Consider the following 18,869-nt stretch of genomic DNA (forward strand, 5'->3'; position numbering starts at 1 on the left):
GTGTTTGTAGGTACTTTAATTGATGTAATAAAATTGCACTTAAACTTGTAAAGCAATAAAACAACATAGCTGTATAAATAGCACTGGCCAGATTCTCGCATCCTCCTGAAACCTATGCATTGCAGATTTTCCTTCTCTGTATAAGTCATTGGTTAGAACAGATCTTAAAAATGAATGATTTTGAGTACCTCTCCAGCCTTTAAAGGATCTACTATCCAGTCCTCTTCCAGCAATGTGTGTGCTAATAACCACTCTGTAGATAAGTTGTTTCTGACTCTATATCATAGGCAAACCGAGGGGCGGGGTTTCCTAGTGCCTGGAAACTGCCTCCAAGCCTGGGGCACTGTATAATTGAGGTGGCTGGACCCTGTCCCTGCTTCACACGGCTCTGCTTGAAAAAGGAGAGCTGCATGCACCTAACAGTAGTGCACGCAGAATTGCCCATGTATATTATGGGGATAGGAAGATTTGGAGAGCAGCCAAGCACTGTCTAATATTATAGCCACGCCCCCATGCATGCTGGTCACGCCCACTGGCGGCTTGGTGTGGAAACCCCCTCTACAAATCCTGCATTATATATGCACACTGCCCCTGCTATATATGCACACAAATTGCACTTTTTTTACATCCGTCTTTTTCCCTACATACGTTCTCAATGGATATGCGCCCACCTGACTTAGCCCCTAAATGTTTGTGCACGGGTGCAAATAAATGTCTCTTTAATTTAATCTTAGATGTCCCTGCTGACCATCTCACATTTGGAATGGTTTGTTCTGTCTTCAAATCTACAGGAAAGTACAAAAGTTTACACTAATCTCAGTGCCGTCCACCTCCAATTGGAAGGTGGAGAGGCCGCTAAGTCAGGGATAGTATTACAGGCACAGAGCCAGCTTGCTGCATTCCAGTAATGTCTATAATCCCGGCGTATGGTGGAAAAACCTACTGTATTTTCATCACTTTACTGCCACTGTAAAATATAATGTTAATTTTACAGCATGGCTTAATTTCATTGCGTCTTCCACCAGCGCACGGATATAAATTGCTTATAACTAGCTGGAAACTGTCAGAACACAAACTACTAAGCTTTGTTAATGTCAATGGATTTGTATGTAAATGAGTCAATTAAGCAAAGGTTTACTAAGATAATGGACGGGTAATTTTGTTTACAAATACCGGCTTTGCTCTTTATATTTTACTTAAAGCTACAGCCTGTGTCTGGAAGGGATATTTAAAGTGAGTTGTGTAATTTAGCAGTAAAATATAATTGTCCTTCATAATATGTATTCATAGATGTATTTAAATCGACAGGCTGGTAAATGCCTTTAAAAGATAGATTGCACCATTATAAACGCTGCATGTTTTGTATGGCTAAAGCTATAATTGGTTATAGAAAGCAAGCAGTTATCAGATGAAGTTTTCCATAATAATGTGACCACTAGGTGACACTTATTTTTAAATGTAATTTGTGATGATACCACCGAGAAATCAAGAAATAAGTCAGCATGTTATTATTTTCTGCTGCAGTTGGTCAATATATAAAGATAGGAGTATTTGCAGGGTTAAAACATTTCCACCAACAAATCTTTAAAACCTGGAACTGTGCCAGAAAATTAGGGATATTTGGGATCTATGATGTGACGGGAGAGACAGACTGCTGAATGCTGATGTAATGAACGCAGTGCATCGCGGCAGATGTAGTTGTCAGCCGTAATCATTGTACATAGAGCTGTGATTTCACTCTCCCGCACCACGAAGCTGCATTTTTAAAAGATACAAAGTTTCTACTGAATTTTACAGAAGCTCCTCGGCACAATAATAAAAACACAATTATTTTTTTGGCAATTAGTTGGTGTTTTATAGCGTTTGAAAGTTGGAATTACCTTTTAATACAATTGGCAACATGGTAATAGGACATTTTTTGTCTGCTTTTTTTTTAACAGAATTATGGATTGGAGACGGAGAACCTGCGCACGCTATCTCACAAACTCAACGCATCGGCCAAAAATCTGCAAAACTTTATAACGGGTAGAAGGCGGAGCGGACACTACGATGGCAGAGCCTCCCGGAGGCTACCGAACGACTTTCTTACCTCGGTAGTGGATTTGATTGGTGCTGCCAAGAACCTGTTGGCCTGGCTGGACAGGTAAATCCTAGTTGTCGAGGTTCAAGGAGTGAGAGACGTTTATTGCAAGTGACCCCCCCCCCCACCAGGAGAGACGCCAGAAGGATTGTACCATCCATGGCATCCATGTGTGTTGCTCCATAGTATTTATAATTACTGTGTATTGCTCTCAAGGGAAAAACATTTTACCGTGGCACCTGGAACATGTTCCCCCTCCGATTTAATCCCTTGGTATGCCCGGTTTAATATAAATTCTATAAAGTTGGTGTCTCCTGCATCTGCAACTTTTGGCTGTAACAGTTTTAAATTTTGTACATAGAAAAGTTCCACTAGTTGCAATTTTTTAACACTGTGTTGTAACAAATCATGTTCGCTCAGCTCCCTTTATTTCCATAAGACAATAGGAGTGTGATGAATGAGGATAAGCATAGGCAAACCAAGGGGGGGGGGGGGGGTTTAGTGCCAGTAAACCCCCCTCCATGCCTGTGCCACTGTATAATTTAGGTGGCTGGACCCTGCCCCCGTTTCACACAGCTCTGCTCAAAAAGGGAGAGCTGCGTGCACCTAATAGTAGTGCATGCAGCATTGCCCATGTATATTATGGGGATAGGAAGAGTTGGAGAGCAGCCAAGGACTCTCTAAAATTATAGCCATGCCCCCATGCATGCTGGTCACGCCCACTGGCGGCGTGATGTGGAAACCCCTCTCTACAAATCCTGCGTTTGCCCATGATAAGGGCAACATATTACATATTGGTCCAGCCAGATTGTAATGGATTAAAGTGCTTTGTGGGGATATATGATTCAGTCACACAGAAATGTTTCTCTGCAGATCAGAGGGCTGTTTGAGTATAGAAAGAGGTTTAATGTACATTTTACCTGAGCTGTGTAGACGGGTGGTTATCAGGTAGAATAGCCAAGGGTGCTACTTGGGAGGGTGGTTCAGGAATTTGATAAGCTGCCTGGTGAGATTAGTTTTCAGGTAAAACTTGAAGTCTGGGGAAAGTCTTACTGTACGAGGGAGGGAATTCCACAAAGTGGGTGCAGCCCGAAAAAAGTCCTGTAACCGGGAATGGGAGGATGTGATGAGAGTGGAAGAGAGACGTAGATCTTGTGCAGAACGGAGGAGTCGAGTTAGGAGATATTTTGAGAAAAGAGAGGAGATGTATGTTGGTGCTGTTGGTGTATTATTGTTAATGGTTTTGTATGTTAGAGGAAATGTTTTATATTGGATTTGGTAAAGTACAACCAATGTAGGGACTGACAGAGCGGATCAGCGGCGGAAGAAACTTTTATATGGAAAATCTGTATAGCCATTCTCTTCAAAATATATTTTAGTCTGGTTTGGGGAAGACGACTGGGAAAGTAATTGCAATAGTCAATGAAGGAGTTTATGATTGCATGAGTTAAAGTGTTTTCTGTTAAATATGTGTGTATTCTGGAGATGCTTCTTAGATGTACGTAACATGATTTGGAGACATATTAGATGTGGGAGAACAAGGATGACATCTAGAGGGGTAGGATTTAAGGTTAATGTTGGCTGGTGGAAAGATTTATAGCTTATTTATAGCATTTGAACATGATATAGCCAGAGGACATCCAATATAACATGGCAGAAAGCAATCCAGTAACACTGTCAAGCCAAAAAACGTGGTGTAGATAGAGAACAGCAGAGGACCTAGGACTGAGCCTTGTGGTATCCAACTGATAAAGGAAGCGGAGCAGAGGTGGATCCAGAGACAGAAAGAGCGATTAGATGGGTAGGATGAGAACCAGGATAGGACAGTGTCTTGAAGACATGGGTATTGTAACGTATGAGGAGAGAGTGGTCAACAGTGTAAGAAGCAGCAGAGAGATCCAGGAGAATTAGAAGAGAGTTTTGGCCTTTAGAATTAGCTGTGATCAGATCATTTACCAACAGTCAGTTCAGACTTTGAGGAGTATTAGCAATGAAGGCCAGACTGAAGAGAGTCCAATAGGCTGTTTAAGGGGAGGAAGCGTGTGAGGTGAATGTAGACACACCTTTTAAGAAGCTTGTAGGTGGATGGTTGTAGAGAGATGGGGCAGTAATCTGATAGAGAATTTGGGACAGAATTTGTTTTTGGTTTTTTTCAGAAAAGGAGCTTGAATAATTAGTGAGACCAGTGGAGAGTGAGAGATTAGATTAGAGATTTTAAATTATGGCTGAGATGAGTGCAGGAGACAGTGATTGATTAAATGGGGTGGAATGGACAGGTAGTAGAGTGGTAGGAGAAAGAGAGAGTCTCCGTCTTCATTTGTGAGATGGAATGAAGAGAAGGTGTCAGGTTGTTGCTCAGGGAAGGAGATACCATTTAATATTGGATCATGTCAATATTGTCCTTCAAGTAGGAAGCAACATCTTGGGCAACGATGGTGGTCAGACAGGTTAGTCTGGAAGGAGAGATTTAAATGTATTAAAGAGGCATTTGGGGTTGGAAGCCTGAGCTTAGATGAGGGATATAGGTATATTTGTTTTCCTGTGTCCACAATATTATAGTGGTGAGGTAGGTAGCGGTATATTTGAGGAAGTCATGAAAAGTCTGAAAGTTTAGCCAATGTTCTCCAATGGCGTTCTGTTGTTTTGAAGGCAGTAGACTCACTTTGTGTCATGGCTCAAATCGTAGTTGACGCTTGGAAGAAAGAGTGGCTGGAACCACTTGATCCTGGGTCATTAAGGCGTGATTAAGTTGTGTATTTGTTGGATTTCTATGACATGTGTATAGGTGATGGGGGGGAGGGCTGAGTTTGGTGATTTATCACTAGCTGTTGGACGCCGAAGCGTTGAGAGATAGAGAAGATGACTGTAAGATATAAAAGGTATTTTCTTGTGTTGAGAGATTGAGGATATTACAGTTAAGTAATAAAGATAAGGAGGGAGATGGTCACCGTTATGTAGAGGAAAGTGGAGCATGAGGGAGCAATAAAGGGGTATGAAGGTTTGGGGAGTATGTAGTAATTATACGGATAATATCAGAGACACAGTAAGAGGAACGAGTTTCTAGATGAAGCTTATTGCAGTTATCCTCAGTTGTCTTCAATGTCTCGTTGAATTGTGATGTTTCCATCCCTTTCTTAGAAAGAGAATCACAAATGCAACTACACCCAGCAAATGCCCCCCAGACTGACCCACTAGATCTGTTGTAACTTGACAGTAGCAAAACCCCCTTGATCAATAGGTCAGCTGCCCAGCCGGTTACCTGCACACAGAGGTGGAGCTGAATACAATTAGGATGGCATCAACTTTGCCTAACTGTGAGTTTGTAGAGGTAATTCCAAATTCCAAATGTGAACCTGTAGATATTGCAGTCAGAAGATGATCTTGGATTACAGGGGATAACAGGATAATTACTGGCAGAGATTTACCTGGAGATAAAGCAATAGAAAGTGGTTATATCCAAATGCAATATCAGATTAGCAGAACGTAACGTAACGGTCTTGTTTAATCTGTGATCACTTTTTGTACATATGGAGCCATGACCTCTAAATGACTCAGTCCAGGGAATACAAATACTTAACTTTTTATTATTATTTTTTTATTTTGGTGAAGCCGCTGAATGAAACTTTTTATTTTGTTCCATTAAAAAAATCCCTCAGTGAGAGCTCTGCATTTCCACTGATTGATAAATACAGTGATGTGAATGGGAAGTTTGAACGCTGGAGAGGACGACATTCATGATTTCCGTAGAAGGCATCGTGGCTCAGCCGCAGGGGGGTCAGCATGACCTGGTTCAGTCCGGTCAGATTAGGATCACGGAGCCATTAGACGCATCCCCTCCCCGCATCATGGCAGGGAAGAATGAACTCCGACGGAGCTCTTTAATATGAATTAAAAACCGTTTCACAATATCCTACAACTAAAATCTTCCAGAGGCACGAAATATAAAATAAAAGGGGGCATTTTTTTGTTATTTTAATAACAATGTTTCCAAGTTCCAAAAAACTGGTTAACACTATAAGTAAGATACTGTCAAATATCCCCGTGGACGACCGCATAAGTTTAAGATTTTCTTGTACCGTATACCCAAAATATTGATTTGTTATCTGTTACAATGTATACATCCCTCACAATAGAAATATACACTTACATTATATGGCTGGCCCTGTATTATCCAGCATAGAGATAAATAATGGTGTCAGGGCGTCTGAATCAAAATATAAACCCCTGATATCATATACGTGGGACCCTGCCCGCTTCACACACAGCTACGTTATTGTTTCTAAAACCTCAGCTAAGGATTTGTTGTTTTCTTCTGAGTAGTAATAACGGGAAGGAAGTTATGAAATAGTTTTTTTACTTCCTCTTGCTTCAGATTAATTATTTTTAAACTACCAGACTGTCAGCAAAACCTGTCTCCTTCGCCTCATTTGCATAAAGGGTCACTGGCATTAGTGTAATGATAGGCTGCATATCGGCAGCATAGGAGATTAGTACAGCATAGGAGAGAGAGAAGATAAATAAATAGTGATTGAAATACTTTGCTTTGCTAAAAAGTACAAAGATCAAACATGACGTTGCGGTCTTGATGCCGAGTTGAACTTACGCCATTTTGCGTGCGGCTGACTCTTGCTCCTCCTTATAACTAGAGATGTGGAACGGGGGAGGTGTAACAGATCTCTGTAGTCCCTAATGTCCTATTTATCAAGCTCCCCGACCGTCATCACAGGAGAAAGATCTTTGGACCCCTCCCCGGCATGCTTCACGCTCCTCCCCTCCTTCCAATCACAAATTGCGCAAAGGCCATCAGAACCTGTAAGTAGAGTGATCGCTATAACCATTTGCCAGGACAGATTCCTCTGAGCCTTGTGCTGACAATTTTAATACATTTCCACATTATATAATTTCTTATCCCTATGAATAACAAATGATAATAATGTGAAGAAAATAATTATCCACTACCCTTTATGTGAAGTAGTTTTCATCACATTTCCTCTGAACCTACTTCCCCCCAGTGTCAGTACATGTCCTCGTTCTAATACTTCTCTTCCCCCCCAGTGTCAGTACATGTCCTCGTGTTCTAATACTTCTCTTCCCCCCAGTGTCAGTACATGTCCTCGTTCTAATACTTCTCTTCCCCCCAGTGTCAGTACATGTCCTCGTTCTAATACTTCTCTTCCCCCCAGTGTCAGTGCATGTCCTCGTTCTAATACTTCTCTTCCCCCCCAGTGTCAGTACATGTCCTCGTGTTCTAATACTTCTCTTCCCCCCAGTGTCAGTACATGTCCTCGTTCTAATACTTCTCTTCCCCCCAGTGTCAGTACATGTCCTCGTTCTAATACCTCTCTTCCCCCCAGTGTCAGTGCATGTCCTCGTTCTAATACTTCTCTTCCCCCCCAGTGTCAGTACATGTCCTCGTGTTCTAATACTTCTCTTCCCCCCAGTGTCAGTACATGTCCTCGTTCTAATACTTCTCTTCCCCCCAGTGTCAATACATGTCCTCGTGTTCTAATACTTCTCTTCCCCCCAGTGTCAGTACATGTCCTCGTTCTAATACTTCTCTTCCCCCCCAGTGTCAGTACATGTCCTCGTGTTCTAATACTTCTCTTCCCCCCAGTGTCAGTACATGTCCTCGTGTTCTAATACTTCACTTCCCCCCAGTGTCAGTACATGTCCTCGTGTTCTAATACTTCTCTTCCCCCCAGTGTCAGTACATGTCCTCGTGTTCTAATACTTCTCTTCCCCTCAGTGTCAGTACATGTCCTCGTGTTCTAATACTTCTCTTCCCCCCAGTGTCAGTACATGTCCTCGTGTTCTAATACTTCTCTTCCCCCCAGTGTCAGTACATGTCCTCGTTCTAATACTTCTCTTCCCCCCCAGTGTCAGTACATGTCCTCGTGTTCTAATACTTCTCTTCCCCCCAGTGTCAGTACATGTCCTCGTGTTCTAATACTTCTCTTCCTCCCCAGTGTCAGTACTTGTCCTCGTGTTCTAATACTTCTCTTCCCCCCAGTGTCAGTACATGTCCTCGTGTTCTAATACTTCTCTTCCCCCCAGTGTCAGTACATGTCCTCGTTCTAATACTTCTCTTCCCCCCCAGTGTCAGTACATGTCCTCGTGTTCTAATACTTCTCTTCCCCCCAGTGTCAGTGCATGTCCTCGTGTTCTAATACTTCTCTTCCCCCCAGTGTCAGTGCATGTCCTCGTGTTCTAATACTTCTCTTCCCCCCAGTGTCAGTGCATGTCCTCGTGTTCTAATACTTCTCTTCCCCCCAGTGTCAGTGCATGTCCTCGTTCTAATACTTCTCTTCCCCCCCAGTGTCAGTACATGTCCTCGTGTTCTAATACTTCTCTTCCCCCCAGTGTCAGTACATGTCCTCGTGTTCTAATACTTCTCTTCCCCCCAGTGTCAGTACATGTCCTCGTGTTCTAATACTTCTCTTCCCCCCAGTGTCAGTACATGTCCTCGTGTTCTAATACTTCTCTTCCCCCCAGTGTCAGTACATGTCCTCGTGTTCTAATACTTCTCTTCCCCCCAGTGTCAGTGCATGTCCTCGTGTTCTAATACTTCTCTTCCCCCCAGTGTCAGTACATGTCCTCGTGTTCTAATACTTCTCTTCCCCCCAGTGTCAGTACATGTCCTCGTTCTAATACTTCTCTTCCCCCCCAGTGTCAGTACATGTCCTCGTGTTCTAATACTTCTCTTCCCCCCAGTGTCAGTACATGTCCTCGTGTTCTAATACTTCTCTTCCTCCCCAGTGTCAGTACTTGTCCTCGTGTTCTAATACTTCTCTTCCCCCCAGTGTCAGTACATGTCCTCGTGTTCTAATACTTCTCTTCCCCCCAGTGTCAGTACATGTCCTAGTGTTCTAATACTTCTCTTCCCCCCAGTGTCAGTGCATGTCCTCGTGTTCTAATACTTCTCTTCCCCCCAGTGTCAGTACATGTCCTCGTTCTAATACTTCTCTTCCCCCCCAGTGTCAGTACATGTCCTCGTGTTCTAATACTTCTCTTCCCCCCAGTGTCAGTGCATGTCCTCGTGTTCTAATACTTCTCTTCCCCCCAGTGTCAGTACATGTCCTCGTGTTCTAATACTTCTCTTCCCCCCAGTGTCAGTGCATGTCCTCGTTCTAATACTTCTCTTCCCCCCCAGTGTCAGTACATGTCCTCGTGTTCTAATACTTCTCTTCCCCCCAGTGTCAGTACATGTCCTCGTGTTCTAATACTTCTCTTCCTTTGTAGAATGTTTCCCTCCTGCACCTTGTTATAACCCTGGATATATATGAAAGTTTCTATCATGTCCCCCTTTACCTTCTCTGCTACAAACTATACATATTAAGATCTTTTAGTCTTTCCGGGTAAGTTTACTGATTATAAATATTGGTTTTAGATGTGGATAAATATTTCCTCTTTTTGGGACATCACAGTAAAATAATATTTTGATATGAGTAATTCTGTATTATAGTTCACAAAGTACATTTTATAATAAGTATATGAAGTTTGAATGGGGGGAGAAATGTGCCTGTAATATTCCCTTACCTTTGTAACAATATCTATTATGTTTCCAAATCTCCCTTTATACAGAGTATAATTTCATTGACACCTAGATTATCCTGCAGAGTTCCTATAACTTGTACATATAATCAGCAGCGCTGTCAGAGGAAGATATAGACCTCTGATCAATGAGGCCAGTTTATTACAGAGAATACAGGGGTGAATATTGTACATTGCATTAAAAGTAATGATGAATTTACTCCACGACGGAGCAAACACCTGGGTACAGCAGGATGCCGGAGGTTTTTTAGGGTCGTATGCCTCTTGTACAAAATAAGCAAGAAATATATTTAATATACCCAGAGCCGGATTTAGACCTCAAGGGGCCCTAGGCAAGATACTGGTTTGGGGCCCCTTCCCTGAAAAAATCCATAGCACTATAGTTTTTAGCATAACATATACCCCTATTCAGGGGCTGGCTGGCAGATTTTAGCCCAGGGGGGCAAGCACATAGCACTGGCCCATAAGTAGCGGCCCATTTTTAAAGGTTGGTCTCACCACTGACCCTGGGAGGGCCCTCTGGGGACCGCTGGGCCCTAGGCAATTGCCTAGGTTGCCTAGTGGTAAATCCGGCCCTGAATATACCCGTGATCTGATCTCTACAGTCACATCCACCACAACCTAAAACTTGCCAGGCCTCCCCTGACTACAAGTCCCAGCATGCGCTGCTCATGTCTATATAATTATATTACTCAGATGGATAAAGTGAGTCGTAGCGGGAGGTTGCTGATTTTTTTTTTTTTTTTAATCAACTGAGAAAGTGGATTGTCACATATTTTCTTGGCACCCTTGTTAGACGCCTCTCTCAGATGTCTCCCAGATGTCACCTTTCTCCAGATCATAGCTTGATGTAATAAAGGATCACTGACGCTAAATGCAAATTGGCAGAAATAAAAGAGCAGCTAGCAGCATTCATAATGTATATGGAAAAGTTTCCATACCTTTATTGTACTTAAGAAGTTTGACATTCTATTTACATTTGCTCTGTAGCTGAGTGTAAGCTGTTGTCCTCTGTTAGACTATTGACCTCAGTGTACATCTGGGATATTTCAGATATTGATCAGGTGTATATACGAGGGTATCTTCCAACCATGTATTGGAAACCAGACATTCAGCCCTAGTTTACAGGGCATCCAGAAAGTATTCACAGCGCTTCACTTTTTCCACATTTTGTTATGTTACAGCCTTATTCCAAAATGTACATGTGATTTCTTAGTTTTTTATTTTTAATAAATTTGCCAAAAATCTCAAAAAAACTTTTTTTACATTGTCATCATGGGGTATTGTGTGAAGAATTTTGAGGGAAAAATGGAATTTATTCCATTTGGGAATAAAGCTGTAACATAACAAAATGTTGAAAAAGTGAAGCTCTGTGAATACTTTCCGGATGCGCTGTATATGGTTTAAATAGACAAAGGTCCGGCCCCTGGCTGATTATTACAACAGGAAGTCTGTGGAGTGTAGGAGAATATATTCCCCCACCATCACAAACCTATCTCAGATATTGTCCATTCTGATAATCTCCTATACACCCTTTATATACTGTGAATGATATTATCTGCTCTTTTGTATAAAGCGACTCTTACTTTAGGTTCCTGTGATCCTTTAAGGTTCCAGTCATGTTGCACTTCTCATTTACAGTGTAATAGGCACGCAGACACGTGTGTAATGTGAATGGATCCATGTAGACAAACCCATCATTGAGAAAACATCACATGCAATAAAAGGTCATATTTGCTAACAAAAAACTCCAAAAAAAAGAAAAAAAGTACCTAGTCCATTGGTTCCAGCACTGACCCGATTGTCTGTTCACCATTTCTGACTTCATTTTATTATGAAGTATTAAATATATTGTGCTCTATTCTTACAGGTCTCCATTTGTCAGTGTGACAGAATATTCACTGCTGAAAAATAACATTGTTCAACTGTGCCTGGAACTCACCACCATCGTGCAACAGGTGAGATGATTGTGCCGGAAGAACTTATGTATTTAGGGTGGAGGGGGGATGAGATGGAGCTTGGAAGCTGTAGATGGCGTTATTTGAAGAATAAATATTTTAATAACACCTTATGACGCAGAAAACGGCATTTATACTTCTCCAGTGCTATAAATTTAGCTAACTGCAAAATTACAAATGCAGCAAAGAATAGAGTTCTTCAAAATGGTAAAGCAACAGCAGAATATAAAGATTTCATCAGCAGAAATCTGCACCTCTTGCAGAAAGGACTGAACCTCTACAAAACTTGATTTCCACAAAATTGTCCAATGATTTCATCCCTGTCTACTGCAGAGTTGGGTTGTAGTTTGAGGGAGCTGAACAGACCAGTCTAAAGAGTGTATTAATATATCTTCAATATGCGCTGTGTTACCAGGAAGCAGAAACCATTAATAATACTTTTTAAATTATATTATCATCAATTAGTCTCTCAAATATGATTTATCTATTTATTTTTTTGGAGATCTCTTTTGTGAGACACAGACAAATGTTTCCCTACAATTCGTCATCTAAGGTGGGCGTATAAAAGTGGGAGCTGGCAACCGAAAGTCCTACTAGCGCCAAACATTAATTTACGCTGCTGTCCTGGGGTAAAGAGGCATTGGACAGAGAGGAACAAAGAGACGTAATAAAACATAAATAACGCATCAGACATTTCTGTAGCCAGTGGAGGCGTCAATCCACACTCACTGGTACTGTACGACAGACCACGTTTATCTAGGACAAACATGGCAACATGTCACTTGTTGGTGTGGAGAAAGAGCGTCACGCTGCAGAGGCTCCACCCAACATAGTGTGTTTGTGACCTCAGTGCGCTTGGGTGGGCGTGGCACAGTGCGTGCGCCATCTAATATCTCCTGTGTTAGGCTTTTCTTAAATGACAATTTTGCTGTGACCCCATATATTTATTAGTATTTATACTTTCAAGCATTTAAAAAAATCTTTAATAAAGCTATTTAACATATATCCAGCAATATTGGACCCAGCAATGACCAGTTAATGATCATTGCCCTATTTCTCTAGCCATAAGACGCACTAGAACACTAATCACCCAAAAAAGGAAATAAAGTCCCCCAGCTGCCTTTTTATATAAGAGAGGTGGCATCGGATAAATGTCACCCTCCTGCACTGCGTCGCCCTGCCCTGAGAATACTCTACTTATTCAGTAGCCGCAGTGGTGTCCAATCGGATTCCTCTTTCATGCGGCTGTAGCTGTATACACAAGGAGGCATCTTGCTGGATATCGCTGCATTAGTAATTATATAGAGTAGCCTCAGGGAAAGGAAGGAGAGGGCGGAAATTCACCACTGCTTAATATCAGATGCCCCATAGCCAGCAATAACCAGCATATTGTAACCAGCAATGACCAGCATGTTGCACCAAGCAATGACCAGCATGTTGGCGATATCAGGACAAGTTTTGCAGCGGTAAATCTATTGCCGCAATTCTTGTTAGATAGGTGCTATTTCCAGTGAATCCCAGCGATTCTTAACACCGGCAGGGGCTATAGACAGCCGTGACCCCTTGATGTTTAGGGCTTTTTGCCCTATGATAAATAATAAGTAATAAAGTAAGAAAATCACAGCCTGGATTAAGAAGAGGCAGATAAATTTGCAGATGACACTAGGAGCAGTCTGACATTTTCCTCTCTACGCTGTAATCCTGTATAACATCTCTGCGTTTCAGCACTAGGAGTTAAACTTACTGAGCCGAACCTTTCACATCTGTTTTGTGCCTGAATGTTTATTGATTAATTTCTCAGTGGGCAAAATTCCATACCAAATAATGTGTGAAGTGCAAGCCGCGGGAGGACCGGGGGGAGGACGGGGGGGTGCGAATCTTCACTGGCGCAGGTACCTGGGAATATGGAAACACCTTTGATGTTCCTTCTTCTGTCTTCTGCAGCAAGAATACTATTCAATTAGTTAGATAGGCTGCTCTCACCCCTGGCAGATTTGGAACGTGTTCAGATAGCTTAAAAGCGAACGTTCCCTCTAACTGGCCCCAACGCTTGTTAACTCTTCTTTCAAATTTTGTTTGAGATTCATAAAATAACAGATCAAGAGTAACACACCTTGTAGATCAATTAAAAGATAAAAATGTGTTGAACGACCAAAGGCGACATGAAAGTAACACATGTAAGAGGATAACGTCCCCGTCTTCTTGGCCCATTACATAACATTTTAGAGGAAGGTGTATTTTATATTGTACCATATATCTGCAGAAAACTGTACAGCAAAAGCGATTCACACAATGGTTACAGTGAAGCCTAAAAAGAAATAGTTACATAATAAGGTGCCCATAATTCAAGAATAACACAAAAAATATTTTGGACAAAAGGACTGTGCAGCGGAGGGAGCGACATACGGAGGTCTGGTCATTGGGGGTGGAAGAAGCACCAAAAGAAATGGAAAGTTTTCTCCTATGAGCTCGACAGAAGATTTTAAGAATTCATTTTTTTATGGTGAGATCAATTTGGGGCTGGATCTTGGTAATAATTGCTGTGATATATTTGGATTTTCAGAAAACGTTCAGTGCTGTTCCACATTACGGTCTGGTACCAAGATGAGAGAAACAGATCTAGGGGAAAAGAATCTACATGGATACAGAACTCGTTTTAGGGTAAAAGTCCACGGGGAGTTGTAAATGGAAAAGAATTGGGGATAATGGAGATGGAAGAGGAATTAGGAATAATAGCAGATATAAAGCTGAGTGACAGCTCAATGCCAGTAAGCTGCTACAAAGGGGAATACAATACAGTGATACCAATATTGTAATACCATTGTATAAGTCATTAGTTCAACCAAATATTAAGTTTGGGGCACAGTTTTGGAAACCTCAATTTAAGATTGACTGTAAGAGAACTGGAGAGGGTTTAGGGATGGACATAGTCATTAATAAATGGAATGGAAGGGTTAAATTATAATAAGAGGAAAAAAGGCAACTTAAAGGTGAACTAATTAATATGTATAATTATATCCAAGGACAATACAAAGATTTGTCTTATTCGTACCACAGAGAGGGGTCTTCAATTGTAAATGGAAGAAAGGCTGGGAATTGTTCTCTACTGTAAGGGTGGAGAAGCAGTGGGATTACTAAATGGGGTGGAGATGGCAAATTTAGTAACAGAATGATTAGTTGAGGACATTATGGGGGTGATTGATCGATCCAGGGAATGTATCCAGATCTGGAAGGACCCCCCCCCCATGTGTTATTTTGTTTAGAATTTCTGAAAGGTTGTACTTGATAGACTGTAATAACTGTAACTATGTAATTATATAACTTGCCTTCACATTCCTGTGCTACCTCTGTTTAGAAGTGGGGATGAATTACCCCTGACACCAGAAGTGTATTTATCAATTAAGCTTTTTTGTCCTTCAGTTCTAAAGTTATCCCCAAATGATAAATGCAGCCTCAAACATTTCAGTAATAAACACAATATATAGTTTATTAAGAGGTAAAAGATATATGATCCCCCCATTATCGGGGAACCTCACAGATTTAGGGGTGCATGCGGAGGTGACATTTTTGAATAACCCCTCATTGATATAATACCCCCCATATGACCTCTGCCCTTGGGGGGGGGGGGCATAAATCGGATGCTTGAAGCAGCAACCAAGGATCATTCCTTAATGTGATAGTGTTTGGTTGTAATTGTGCTATTTACTATCGTTGGGTCATTTTATATAAAGTTGCCCTTGAACTAATGATTTTTATCAAAATCACTCTATTCATTGCATATTATACATATTAATGACCAGATATATCCCACAGACCCACACAACTGTTCTGCCCTATAAGAGATTACAAGCCACAGTGTCTAATGAATAAGCAATGGGGGGACATCAGCTCTCTGCCTCCACCTGCTGGTCACTAGTGTTTGTTGTTTTCTATTTTGGGGATGAGGAGTTTCCCGACGGGTCTAGACCCTACCTCCCCCCCCCCCCCCTCCCCACATAGGCAAACCGAGGGGGGGTTCCTAGTGCCTGGAAACCCCACCGCAAGCTTTGGGCACTGTATAATCGAGGTGGCTGGACCCTGCCCCCGCTTCAAACAGCTCTGCTTGAAAAGGGAGAGCTGTGTGTGCCTAACAGTAGTACACGCAGCATTGCCCATGTATATTATAGGGATAGGAAGAGTTAAAGAGCAGCCAAGCACTGTCTAATACTATAGCTACGCCCCCATGCATGCTGGTCACGGCCACTGGCGGCGTGGTATGGAAACCCCCTCTACAAATCCTGCGTTTGCCCCTGCCCCACACCCCCTTCCACATGAAGAGTTTGATCACTGAAAAGATTACACAGCAAGCCACTGATGAAAATGAAATTATGGAGAAGCAGCCTGGATCACTATTTAGACATTCATCAAACCGACTTATAAGCTACCACCTCATTTATTTAAACGTGCTGAATAAATCATAGGCTCGGCTTTGCACGCTACACGTGACCACAATTACAAAGCTCAACTTTCACATCCGCTCCGTTAAATCTCGTTACTTATATTCCCGTCGTTCCTGCACTTTTTGAAACCTGCAATTTTTAATAAACTCTTACTGATAGAGAATCATGAAATCTGAGATAGACAGCGAAGCGATTGAAAGCTGCAATGCAGAAACATCTCTGCAAATTAACTCTGCTTCCTTTATGCTTTGACTGGAGATTCAGATATGAAGTCTACATATCTTATCTGTAATATCCCTGCGCTCCGTCCCTGGCACCCGCGCTGCCAATTACACTTGTACTTTCCATCGTTGCACCTAACATTCAAATCTCCCATTTACATTTACAGCATGAGCTCTGTGTAACACGTATTGTACAGCGTGCCGCTACTCTCTGGTCTGGATTACCAGGGGGATTGATGTGGGACGGTAGATTCAGTGCTCTATTTTGTTGTTTAGTTTTATTCTGGGGAAGGAAAATTCCAACCCGAGAACAAATATGAAATCACAATGAATATACAGCATTGTTTTTATGCTACACAGATATAGCTGTTTATATAACGTCAGATTTCGAACCCAGTGCAAGAAACATAACATTGGGTCTGATTCTGAGTAAATACTCCCAATTTCCACGTCAGGATTTTAAGGTAAATGCAACCTTTAGTCCAGTCTAGTGGCAGCAGTTGTAGGTGGCTGCACGTTAGATCAGCTCTGTTCCCCGACCTCCCACATAATCATCTTCCCCCAAAAACATCTAAAAACGTGTGACGACCGTGGGAAAGTATTGCAGTGGTGTCAGAAAGTATTATTGCAGCAAGGACAAGGTTGTGTAGATTTACTGGATACCATCTCAGTTCATCTCCTGGACCCAGTGAGTCTAACCGGCATTGTTGTCACCATATCTAATCCTCTTTGGTGACAGCATCTGCCGCCGGACATGGGGAACAACTGTCCCGGCTCCTTATTCAGCAGGGAGCATTACGCTTAAGAAGAGCAGCGGGCTAGGCAGGGATCCCCCAAACTGACAGACAACTGCTAGAGATCCTGTACCCCATGAAGGCAAAAGCCTCCTCTACAACCAGCAGAGGAAGGATGCCCAGTTGGGATGGATCGTGGGGGATAGTTGAGGGTGCAAGCAGCGTACTGTTTTGGATTTCTGCCGTCACTGGCTCATGTTTTGTGTCATTACTTTCTTTCCTTTTACTGCCAAGAGATGCCGTTTGTCCGTTGACTGTTAACAATAGCCCTCAGCACTGTCCCCACCAGTTGTTACTCCGCTGCCTTCTGTGTTATGTGTCCCCCTCACCTCTTAGATTGTAAGGGCATTTGGGTGGAACCAACTGTACCTCCTGTGTTCTATTATTGTATGTAATTTGCATCATGTCATGTTTGGGCAAAATGTACATTTTGTGACTCACAGATGTACGTTGTTACTTTACTGCACTTGCCCATTAACACGTCTGCTCCTACTTTACAAGTGTGTGATACGTGAAACTCTAAAGACGGATGCAAGATGTGCGCGTGCTCAGTGCAACAATGTATCTTTATGTTCAGCTCTACATATACATAGTCACACAATGAGATACCTCATTAATGCTGTCTGGGAGTATTCCTCTATGAATAATCTGGCGCAGCAAAGCTAAAAGTCAGAAACAATTAAAAAAAGAATAAATTCAGCGCCGCTGCTATTCAAAGCCACAAAACACACGTGTGCTGCCTGTAACAACACGCAATCTGGTCCTGGATGACATTTGCAGAAGCACAAAAGATCCACAGCCATTACTAATGTGTGATGATATTTCATAACTCACTTCTTATTCTGAGACGAATAACAAGTGACCGAGCCCGGCCAAGTGACTGCCGAATCCACATCTGTCTTCTGTGCAACAATTATATTCACCATCCTGGGAATACATCGCTGCACATTCATTAACTTGGGATATTTTGTTACAATGGTTATCAAGATATTTTCCTCGGCCCGCACCAGAGAACTGCTATAAATATTCAATGTAATCTGTCCTCACCAGAACTTACAAGACTAAGCTGCACAGACAAACAAATACACAATAAAGCAGTACAAAGTATTGTCTATTGCACATCAGGGAGTCATCATTTTTCATAATATCATCATTCAATAACGGGCCTCAATGTCCCGCTACTAAAAGGCAATTGTAAACGTGTGTAGAAGATGAAGGCATCTTCTTAGGTGCTTTCTCACCTTGTACTGTAACTTGTTTGTCCCTGTACGGCGCTACGGACACCTTGTGGCGCCCTATAAATAAAAATTAATAATAATAAAAAAAAAAAGACATGGGAGCAGAATGAATCTTCTTTTGGATGAAGTCATCCTTCCTGGCTCAGATGTTTCCCAGATGTATAAAGAGCATCTCAGGTAAGTATCAGAGATTGGTAACTTGTAAGTTCTGGAAGTCTCCATATCAGGCGTTCGATGACACTGATGAATGTATTAGTTGCTTTCTTCAAGCAATTTAAAATCTTCACTTAAAATTACCTTTCGAATAGGGTCTGGACCCCAGGTATCTGCAATATGTTCAAACTTTTGACACCTCCACAGGCACAAAACCATATGGCCAGTCCACAAACTTACATTAAAGTCCACAAACTCATACAAAGTATACTAACATTAACAGCCAAAATGACTGTAAGTACTTAGCTGGAGTTCACAGGTTTTTCCCTGCAGTAAGTAACATAGTAACATAGTAAAATAGTAACATAGTAACATAATTGATGAGATTGAAAAAAGAGACCAGTCCATCAAGTTCAACCTATTTTGGATCTCCTG

General features: G+C 41.9%; 1 protein-coding gene across 1 annotated transcript in view; it reads left to right on the plus strand.

The window, feature by feature from the left end:
• The window catches only part of LOC142101793 (connector enhancer of kinase suppressor of ras 2-like), a 313,111-nt gene that overhangs the window by 152,695 nt on the left and 141,547 nt on the right, over nucleotides 1-18,869 (plus strand). The window contains exons 3-4 of the mRNA XM_075186220.1: nucleotides 1,941-2,143; nucleotides 11,502-11,589. Coding sequence (XP_075042321.1) covers nucleotides 1,941-2,143; nucleotides 11,502-11,589 — 291 coding nt within the window. The remainder of the gene's footprint in view (nucleotides 1-1,940; nucleotides 2,144-11,501; nucleotides 11,590-18,869) is intronic.

This window comes from Mixophyes fleayi, chromosome 9, assembly GCF_038048845.1.
Source record: "Mixophyes fleayi isolate aMixFle1 chromosome 9, aMixFle1.hap1, whole genome shotgun sequence".
Lineage (NCBI taxonomy): Eukaryota > Metazoa > Chordata > Amphibia > Anura > Limnodynastidae > Mixophyes > Mixophyes fleayi.